Source organism: Psittacula echo (genome assembly GCF_963264785.1).
Source record: "Psittacula echo genome assembly, chromosome: 5".
NCBI lineage: Eukaryota > Metazoa > Chordata > Aves > Psittaciformes > Psittacidae > Psittacula > Psittacula echo.
This window is the reverse complement of record NC_137739.1, coordinates 80440629-80451396: the sequence shown is the minus strand read 5'-3', so window position 1 is coordinate 80451396 and position 10768 is coordinate 80440629. Positions and strand designations below refer to the sequence as shown.

The following is a 10768-nucleotide window of genomic DNA, read 5'->3' as shown; positions in this document are numbered from 1 at the left end:
GCTTTGTTACCTATGGCTGGATGAGAGCTGAACTTAATATTTTGATTAATTCGTTCGTTGTCTCTAACTTTAATTTGTATTTCACCATTTTTAAACTTGATCTCTGCTTCCAATTTTTCTAATAGATCCCTTCCTAAGAATGATTTGGGGGTATTTGGCATATATAAAAAATGTATGCATTCCTACCATTTTACCCATTTTGTATCGGAGAGGCTGCATGTATGGTACCTTCTGTTGCTGGCCTGTCGCCCCAATCACATTTAAAAATTCATTATCGATCAAAGCTAACTGTTGATTTACCTCGGCAAACGTAGCCCCGGTGTCTACTAGAAATTCTACATATGTGCCTTCCTTCCCCAGCTTCATTATAACCGGGGGATTGGCCAGAGTTTCAACCATCCGGTCCCCCCTGTTCTATTTCTAATTCAGCAAGGCATGGGAGGTGTGTCCCGGCAGAGGTACCACCACTGCCAAGAGTTGCAGGAACTGGCTGCATTCAGGGAATAATTTTTATTGTGTTATGGAGATCCTGCTTCTCACTCCCCTCCAAATTCTGCTTACTAGCTGGCCCGCGGTTGGGCGGGCGGGACTGCGGTGCGCCCGTGGCGCCTGTGACATCAGAGGAGATGAGTCACAATGGGGGATGGATATGAGGTTGCCAGCAGGCAGCACCGCCCCAGTACGGCCTGGGGCAGCAGTGAGTGCGCACGCAGGGGGGAGGCTGGGCTGGACAAGGGCCGGGGCAGAAACGTGGGTCCCTGGGGGTGGATGCTCAGCCTGCATCGAAACCCTGGCTGCGAGCTCCTTGGGCAGGGCACGCTGCCGCTGCCACGGGGCCTGGGCGCAGGCCTTGCTGCCTCGCAGCTGCCTCGTTCCCTCTGCTGCCTGTCCCCAGCTCTCTGCGGCTCCCGTCCCCGCTCCCCCCGCCAATTGCTCCCTTCCTCCATCCCTCCCTCCCAGCCCCACTGAAGTCCTTCTTTCTCCTGCAGGCCATGGCTCTCACAAAGCTCTTACTCCGGGTTCTGCAAAGCGTATTCTCCAACGTAATCATGGTGGGTGATGAGCTGGATGAAGCCACACGTGACCGCATGCAGCTGTGTTCGGAGATGCTTATCAAGGAGATGGCTCGGATGGTGCAGGAGCTGGAGCAGCAGCAGGTCGAGGAGTTGAAGAGCACAGAGCAAAATGGTGTCACCTGGAGTGGCCTGCTCTCGGCCGCCTTGTGGAACTGGACCTTCTGGGCGACCGCTGGCTTCCTGCTCCTCCTGATTGTCGGGCTCTGCTGCTGCTTTAGCAAAAGAAGCCCTGAGGTGGGCAGCAGCATCAGCAGTGAAGAAGAGGAAGACAGTGAAGAAGACAGCGAAGAAGACAGCGAAGAAGACAGTGCAGAAGACAGTGCAGAAGACAGTGAAGAAGAAGATGCTGCCGATGCGGCAGATTTGGAGACGTACATTGCAATGCGCAACGAGTGGTCAGCGAGCGAACTGTGGAACCGGAGCGAGTTGGTGGATGCGGTGGTGGAAAGCCTCCTTGTTGCTCTCCAACGGTCCAATGTCTTGTCAAAGGGTTTCTTCCCTGAGCTGGGACCAGCCATCGGGGTGGGCAGCGCCTTTGATTGCTGGAGTCCCCAGGAAGACGAGCCTGTCTACCGTATGCTCGTGCGCCTGAAGCCCTCCCGTGGCCACACCTTCTGCCTGGAGCCAGGCACCGTGGCAAACGAGTCCCGCATCCGTGTGGAGCTGGAGTGCACATGCACTGCTCAGCAGACGGTGAGGCGCGCGCTGTGCTTCCTTCACAACCCCAAGGAGCCGCTCAGGAAGAAGCAGAAGCCCAGCCTCCTGCACACCCTCTGCACTGGCTCCTATCTAGATGTGCGGAAAACTGCTCGCTGGTTCCAGGATTTGGTGAGGGAAAACAAGGCAATCGTGCGCCTGTTACGTTTACGTTACTACCTTCTGACTGTGCTGCCCTCCAGACGCTCCTGCAAAGTGGCAATTAAACATATCTCTGGGAGAACCATGCTTGTTGAGATGATCTTTGGCGTGCAGCTGGGCGACTCAGACATCTTCATGAGCAGCCAGGCGAGAGAGGATATCTTCACCCCAAGCACAACCTGGACACTGAGCTGCGCCCGGGCAGAGGCGAAGTTCTTGTGGCTGATGTTCGATCAGACCCCAGACGACAGCTTGCTCAGCTGCCTGCATCTCTGCACCCGCATGCTGGCGGGCACAGGCTTCTCCAGCTATACCTTGAAGACGGTGGTGATGCACCTCCTGACCACCACACCCCTGTCAGGCTGGTGCAGGACACATTTCCTGCTGCGGCTGGGTGATATCATGAGGTACCTGTGCCGCTGCGTGGAGGAGAAACGCCTCGACCACTTCTTCTTTGGGAACGAGAAGATTCCCAAGGAGATCGTCTTGCCCCCAGCCTTGCAAAGAGCCAAGCCATTCAACCTCTTCCAGCATCTGGCGCAGGATCCGGCTGCCCACGAGGAGGCAATGCGTGAGTTCGAGGAGCTGCGACGTCGGCTTACAGCACAGCTCTTCTTCTAGGGGCACGGAAAGTGGTCTTCACGCACAGAGCCGTGTTTGCAGAGTTCACAGCTGAGGACAGACGAGGACCACCTCATGCAGGAGAGAGATGAAGGACAGAGCGCAGGACGCTGCAAGGAAAGGCAGGGCAGAGTGCAGGATGCTGCAAGGAAAGGAAGAACCTCGTGCAGTGGATCTCTGCCAAGAGCAGCAGCATTCTCTTCTGGATGGTTTTGACATAGCAGCCACTGACGACTACAGCGGCGACAAAGATGACTTTCCCCCTGCTTCCTTCTCTCACTGGCTGCGGCCAGAATGGCATTCCACATGGGCCAAACTCTTGGTGGCAGCTCCGGCTGTGCAGGGACCAAGCGAGAGGCACTGCTGATGTGCCCCCGTGTGTTCACTGGGGTCTGGACGGAGAATCTACGCATGCTGGACCCTCCCCGGGGAGCTGGTGCCCCAGAACTGAGCATGCTGGGCGCGGAGAACACGCTGCTCTATCGGCAGTGGGAATTCCTGCCTCGCCTTTCCTCCACAGCAAGAGCACGCTCTGGGGAGTGGGACCCAGGTGCAGCTGAAGAGCCCACTGGAAAGGAGCCTGGCAACAGAGACTCCTGTTACTACCGGGACAGCGAGCACCCTTCCTCTTTGAGAGGGTCCATTCCCTCTGGGAGCTTGCTCTTGTGCAAAGATGCCAATAAATCTCTCATGTTACACCCAAAGACACACAGCTTCTGTGAGGGTGTGGGCTACGGAAAGGGCTCTGCTTGATGGTTAGGCTGATGGGGGCTGTGCTTGATGGTCAGCTCCACAGAATCATAGATTCATAGAACAGTAACAGTCGGAAAGGACCTTAACATAATTTAGTTCCAAGCCTTCCGCCATGGGCAGGAACGCCTCAGGCCAGACCATGTCGCCCGGCACTCTGTCCCGCCTGGCCTTGAACACTGCCAGGGATGGAGCATTTACCACTTCTTTGAGCTACCTGTTCCAGTTCCTCACCACCCCCAAAGCAAAGAACTTCTTCCTTATATCTAACCCGAACTTCCCGTGTTTTAGTTTGAGCGCATTACCCCTTGTCCTATTGCTACAGTCCTTGATGAGGCGTCCGTCTCCAGCATCCCTGTATGCCCCCCTCAGATACTGGCAGAGTGCTGTGAGGTCACCACGCAGCCTTCTCTTCTCCAGGCTGAAGACCCCCAACTTTCTCAGCCTGTCTTCATACGGGAGGTGCTCCGTTCTTTTCCTTACTTCATCTAGATGCGTTGAGAAGTAAGCTACAGCCCTTTTATAGGGTCCTGTATCTTGAGCTAGGACCTCTAGGGTTATGCCTTGTCTCTCACGTGAAAATAACCAAAAGGGTTTGGTGACGTCTGGCAGTCCAAGGGCCAAGGCCAATTATTTCCTTCTTTAATTCGTTAAATGCCCGTTTTGCTTCCCCAGTCCACTGCAATTTCCTCATTTCTGTTTGCAGCAACTGCTATAGGGGTTTGACTAATATACCATAATTATAGATCCAGAGTCGACAGCAACCTGTCATCCCGAGAAATGTCCCAAGTTCCTTGAGTGTCCCGGGGTGGAGGGGTTTAGCAGGTCATTTCTTTGCGTTCTTGTCCTAATTTCTGCTGCTCCCCTGAGACCTCATACCCCCGGTAGGTGACTTCTTGCTTCATTGTTTGTGCCTTTTGCTGAGATACCTTATATCCTTCAAGTCCATGAGAATTTAACAGGCTTCCCGTCCATTCCTTACAGCTGTTTAAGGTTTCGGTGGCTATCAACAGGTCGTCCACGCACTGGAGCAAAACTCCTTGCCCAGGCAGTGCAGTCCCGTCTTCAAGGTCTTTTGCCAGTTGGCTTCCAAAGAATGTTGGGCCATTTCCGTTCAAAAGCAACCAACTTTTGGGTCTCTGGCTCCAAGGGCAGGCAGAAGAAGGCGTCTTATAAGTCTAAAACAGTAAATCACACAAGATTCTCTCTTAATTTTGTTAACCAAGTGTAAGGGTTGGCCGCTGCAGGATAAAGTTCTAAATTAATAAAGCTCTATTTTATCGATAGCTCTTACATCTTGTATTAATCGATAGCTTTTCTCATCCTCTTTCCGGATTGGCAAAATGGGGGTGTTATATTTTCTTACCGGTGGTGCCCTGGGCTTCAGTCTTCCTTGGAGTGGTTTGGCACGCTTTGCCTTCCCTGGTATTCCGCTGGCCCACACTCCTGGATAGACTCGATCCAAGATGTCCAAGGGGACCTGCTTTGTTACCTATGGCTGGATGAGAGCTGAACTTAATATTTTGATTAATTCGTTCGTTGTCTCTAACTTTAATTTGTATTTCACCATTTTTAAACTTGATCTCTGCTTCCAATTTTTCTAATAGATCCCTTCCTAAGAATGATTTGGGGGTATTTGGCATATATAAAAAATGTATGCATTCCTACCATTTTACCCATTTTGTATCGGAGAGGCTGCATGTATGGTACCTTCTGTTGCTGGCCTGTCGCCCCAATCACATTTAAAAATTCATTATCGATCAAAGCTAACTGTTGATTTACCTCGGCAAACGTAGCCCCGGTGTCTACTAGAAATTCTACATATGTGCCTTCCTTCCCCAGCTTCATTATAACCGGGGGATTGGCCAGAGTTTCAACCATCCGGTCCCCCCTGTTCTATTTCTAATTCAGCAAGGCATGGGAGGTGTGTCCCGGCAGAGGTACCACCACTGCCAAGAGTTGCAGGAACTGGCTGCATTCAGGGAATAATTTTTATTGTGTTATGGAGATCCTGCTTCTCACTCCCCTCCAAATTCTGCTTACTAGCTGGCCCGCGGTTGGGCGGGCGGGACTGCGGTGCGCCCGTGGCGCCTGTGACATCAGAGGAGATGAGTCACAATGGGGGATGGATATGAGGTTGCCAGCAGGCAGCACCGCCCCAGTACGGCCTGGGGCAGCAGTGAGTGCGCACGCAGGGGGGAGGCTGGGCTGGACAAGGGCCGGGGCAGAAACGTGGGTCCCTGGGGGTGGATGCTCAGCCTGCATCGAAACCCTGGCTGCGAGCTCCTTGGGCAGGGCACGCTGCCGCTGCCACGGGGCCTGGGCGCAGGCCTTGCTGCCTCGCAGCTGCCTCATTCCCTCTGCTGCCTGTCCCCAGCTCTCTGCGGCTCCCGTCCCCGCTCCCCCCGCCAATTGCTCCCTTCCTCCATCCCTCCCTCCCAGCCCCACTGAAGTCCTTCTTTCTCCTGCAGGCCATGGCTCTCACAAAGCTCTTACTCCGGGTTCTGCAAAGCGTATTCTCCAACGTAATCATGGTGGGTGATGAGCTGGATGAAGCCACACGTGACCGCATGCAGCTGTGTTCGGAGATGCTTATCAAGGAGATGGCTCGGATGGTGCAGGAGCTGGAGCAGCAGCAGGTCGAGGAGTTGAAGAGCACAGACCAAAATGGTGTCACCTGGAGTGGCCTACTCTCGGCCGCCTTGTGGAACTGGACCTTCTGGGCGACCGCTGGCTTCCTGCTCCTCCTGATTGTCGGGCTCTGCTGCTGCTTTAGCAAAAGAAGCCCTGAGGTGGGCAGCAGCATCAGCAGTGAAGAAGAGGAAGACAGTGAAGAAGACAGCGAAGAAGACAGCGAAGAAGACAGTGCAGAAGACAGTGCAGAAGACAGTGAAGAAGAAGATGCTGCCGATGCGGCAGATTTGGAGACGTACATTGCAATGCGCAACGAGTGGTCAGCGAGCGAACTGTGGAACCGGAGCGAGTTGGTGGATGCGGTGGTGGAAAGCCTCCTTGTTGCTCTCCAACGGTCCAATGTCTTGTCAAAGGGTTTCTTCCCTGAGCTGGGACCAGCCATCGGGGTGGGCAGCGCCTTTGATTGCTGGAGTCCCCAGGAAGACGAGCCTGTCTACCGTATGCTCGTGCGCCTGAAGCCCTCCCGTGGCCACACCTTCTGCCTGGAGCCAGGCACCGTGGCAAACGAGTCCCGCATCCATGTGGAGCTGGAGTGCACATGCACTGCTCAGCAGACGGTGAGGCGCGCGCTGTGCTTCCTTCACAACCCCAAGGAGCCGCTCAGGAAGAAGCAGAAGCCCAGCCTCCTGCACACCCTCTGCACTGGCTCCTATCTAGATGTGCGGAAAACTGCTCGCTGGTTCCAGGATTTGGTGAGGGAAAACAAGGCAATCGTGCGCCTGTTACGTTTACGTTACTACCTTCTGACTGTGCTGCCCTCCAGACGCTCCTGCAAAGTGGCAATTAAACATATCTCTGGGAGAACCATGCTTGTTGAGATGATCTTTGGCGTGCAGCTGGGCGACTCAGACATCTTCATGAGCAGCCAGGCGAGAGAGGATATCTTCACCCCAAGCACAACCTGGACACTGAGCTGCGCCCGGGCAGAGGCGAAGTTCTTGTGGCTGATGTTCGATCAGACCCCAGATGACAGCTTGCTCAGCTGCCTGCATCTCTGCACCCGCATGCTGGCGGGCACAGGCTTCTCCAGCTATACCTTGAAGACGGTGGTGATGCACCTCCTGACCACCACACCCCTGTCAGGCTGGTGCAGGACACATTTCCTGCTGCGGCTGGGTGATATCATGAGGTACCTGTGCCGCTGCTTGGAGGAGAAACGCCTCGACCACTTCTTCTTTGGGAACGAGAAGATTCCCAAGGAGATCGTCTTGCCCCCAGCCTTGCAAAGAGCCAAGCCATTCAACCTCTTCCAGCATCTGGCGCAGGATCCGGCTGCCCACGAGGAGGCAATGCGTGAGTTCGAGGAGCTGCGACGTCGGCTTACAGCACAGCTCTTCTTCTAGGGGCACGGAAAGTGGTCTTCACGCACAGAGCCGTGTTTGCAGAGTTCACAGCTGAGGACAGATGAGGACCACCTCATGCAGGAGAGAGCTGAAGGACAGAGCGCAGGACGCTGCAAGGAAAGGCAGGGCAGAGTGCAGGATGCTGCAAGGAAAGGAAGAACCTCGTGCAGTGGACCTCTGCCAAGAGCAGCAGCATTCTCTTCTGGATGGTTTTGACATAGCAGCCACTGACGACTACAGCGGCGACAAAGATGACTTTCCCCCTGCTTCCTTCTCTCACTGGCTGCGGCCAGAATGGCATTCCACATGGGCCAAACTCTTGGTGGCAGCTCCGGCTGTGCAGGGACCAAGCGAGAGGCACCGCTGATGTGCCCCCGTGTGTTCACTGGGGTCTGGACGGAGAATCTACGCATGCTGGACCCTCCCCGGGGAGCTGGTGCCCCAGAACTGAGCATGCTGGGCGCGGAGAACACGCTGCTCTATCGGCAGTGGGAATTCCTGCCTCGCCTTTCCTCCACAGCAAGAGCACGCTCTGGGGAGTGGGACCCAGGTGCAGCTGAAGAGCCCACTGGAAAGGAGCCTGGCAACAGAGACTCCTGTTACTACCGGGACAGTGAGCACCCTTCCTCTTTGAGAGGGTCCATTCCCTCTGGGAGCTTGCTCTTGTGCAAAGATGCCAATAAATCTCTCATGTTACACCCAAAGACACACAGCTTCTGTGAGGGTGTGGGCTACGGAAAGGGCTCTGCTTGATGGTTAGGCTGATGGGGGCTGTGCTTGATGGTCAGCTCCACAGAATCATAGATTCATAGAACAGTAACAGTCGGAAAGGACCTTAACATAATTTAGTTCCAAGCCTTCCGCCATGGGCAGGAACGCCTCAGGCCAGACCATGTCGCCCGGCACTCTGTCCCGCCTGGCCTTGAACACTGCCAGGGATGGAGCATTTACCACTTCTTTGAGCTACCTGTTCCAGTTCCTCACCACCCCCAAAGCAAAGAACTTCTTCCTTATATCTAACCCGAACTTCCCGTGTTTTAGTTTGAGCGCATTACCCCTTGTCCTATTGCTACAGTCCTTGATGAGGCGTCCGTCTCCAGCATCCCTGTATGCCCCCCTCAGATACTGGAAGAGTGCTGTGAGGTCACCACGCAGCCTTCTCTTCTCCAGGCTGAAGACCCCCAACTTTCTCAGCCTGTCTTCATACGGGAGGTGCTCCGTTCTTTTCCTTACTTCATCTAGATGCGTTGAGAAGTAAGCTACAGCCCTTTTATAGGGTCCTGTATCTTAAGCTAGGACCCCTAGGGTTATGCCTTGTCTCTCACGTGAAAATAACCAAAAGGGTTTGGTGACGTCTGGCAGTCCAAGGGCCAAGGCCCTCATTATTTCCTTCTTTAATTCGTTAAATGCCCGTTTTGCTTCCCCAGTCCACTGCAATTTCCTCATTTCTGTTTGCAGCAACTGCTATAGGGGTTTGACTAATATACCATAATTATAGATCCAGAGTCGACAGCAACCTGTCATCCCGAGAAATGTCCCAAGTTCCTTGAGTGTCCCGGGGTGGAGGGGTTTAGCAGGTCATTTCTTTGCGTTCTTGTCCTAATTTCTGCTGCTCCCCTGAGACCTCATACCCCCGGTAGGTGACTTCTTGCTTCATTGTTTGTGCCTTTTGCTGAGATACCTTATATCCTTCAAGTCCATGAGAATTTAACAGGCTTCCCGTCCATTCCTTACAGCTGTTTAAGGTTTCGGTGGCTATCAACAGGTCGTCCACGCACTGGAGCAAAACTCCTTGCCCAGGCGGTGCAGTCCCGTCTTCAAGGTCTTTTGCCAGTTGGTTTCCAAAGAATGTTGGGCCATTTCCGTTCAAAAGCAACCAACTTTTGGGTCTCTGGCTCCAAGGGCAGGCAGAAGAAGGCGTCTTATAAGTCTAAAACAGTAAATCACACAAGATTCTCTCTTAATTTTGTTAACCAAGTGTAAGGGCTGGCCGCTGCAGGATAAAGTTCTAAATTAATAAAGCTCTATTTTATCAATAGCTCTTACATCTTGTATTAATCGATAGCTTTTCTCATCCTCTTTCCGGATTGGCAAAATGGGGGTGTTATATTTTCTTACCAAAAAAACTTCTTGCTTATATCTAACCCGAACTTCCCGTGTTTTAGTTTGAGCGCATTACCACTTGTCCTATTGGTACAGTCCTTGATGAGGCGTTCGTCTCCAGCATCCCTGTATGCCCCCCTCAGATACTGGCAGAGTGCTATGAGGTCTCCAAACAGCCTTCTCTTCTCCAGGCTGAAGACCCCCAACTTTCTCAGCCTGTCTTCATACGGGAGGTGTTCCAGTCCCCTGATCATCCTTGTGGCTCTCCTCCGCACTTGTTCCAACATTTCAACGTCCTTTTTATGTTGAGGACACCAGAACTGCACACAAGACTCCAAGTGAGGTCTCATGAGAGCAGAGCAGAGGGGTAGGATCACCTGCTTTGACCTGCTGGTCACGCTCCTTTTGATGCAGCCCAGGATATGGTTGGCTTTGTGGGCTGCAAGTGGACACTGAATCTGGGTCATGTTCATTTTCTCAATGACCAACACCCCCAAGTCCTTCTCCACAGGGCTGCTCTGAATCTCTTATTTGCCCAACCTGTAGCTCTGCCTGGGATTGTCCCAGCCCAGGTTCAGGACTGTGTACTTGGCGTGTTTGAACTTCATCAGGTTGGCATCAGCCCACCTCACAAGCGTGTCAAGGTCCCTCTGGATGGCATCCCTTCCCTCCAGTGTATCAACTGAATCACACAGCCTGGTGTCTTTGGAAACTTGCTAAGGCCGCACTCTGTCCATGTTTGTGTCACCGACAAAGATGTTGAACATGATCAATCTCAACACCGGTCCCTGAAGGACACCACTTTTTACTGGTCTCCAACTGGACACTGAGCTGATTACCACAACTGTTTGCGTGAGGCCATCCAGCCAGTTCTTTATCCACCGAGTGGTCCACCTATCAAATTGATGTCTCTCCAATTTAGAGACAAGGACGTCGTGCGAGACAGTGTCGAAGGCTTTTCACAAGTCCAGGCAGATGATGTCATCTGCTCTGCTCCTGTCCATCAGTTCCATATCCCCATCATAGAAGGCCACCAAATTGGTCAGGCAGGATTTCCCCTTAGCGAAGCCATGCTGGCTGTCACCAACCACCTTGTTGTTTTTTGTGTGCCTTAGCATGCCTTCCAGAGGTATAGACGCATCCAAATGAAGCCAGCTCTTTGGCTGGAGCGGCTGAAATATCTCCGCATTGCCCCGAGCATTTATTATAGGTGCTGGCAACTGACTGGGTGTGTTGGGATGGAATGATGCCCCCCTCCCCCAACACATCTAGTTTAAAGCATCTCTGACCAGTCTGGCAAGCCTCCTACCAAAACCACTCTTC

At 53.3% G+C, this 10768-nt stretch overlaps 2 protein-coding genes across 2 annotated transcripts; both read left to right on the top strand.

The window, feature by feature from the left end:
* Positions 1 to 1049: 1049 nt before the first annotated feature.
* On the top strand, positions 1050 to 2555 carry LOC308221322 (inositol 1,4,5-trisphosphate receptor-interacting protein-like 1; the record flags this gene model as incomplete). The annotated part of the gene is made up of 1 exon (XM_080618308.1): positions 1050 to 2555. The coding sequence occupies one exon, from the start codon at positions 1050 to 1052 to the stop codon at positions 2553 to 2555; it is 1506 nt and encodes a 501-aa protein (XP_080474434.1).
* Positions 2556 to 5836: 3281 nt separating this feature from the next.
* Positions 5837 to 7342, top strand: LOC308221321 (inositol 1,4,5-trisphosphate receptor-interacting protein-like 1; the record flags this gene model as incomplete). The annotated part of the gene is made up of 1 exon (XM_080618307.1): positions 5837 to 7342. The coding sequence occupies one exon, from the start codon at positions 5837 to 5839 to the stop codon at positions 7340 to 7342; it is 1506 nt and encodes a 501-aa protein (XP_080474433.1).
* Positions 7343 to 10768: the final 3426 nt, after the last annotated feature.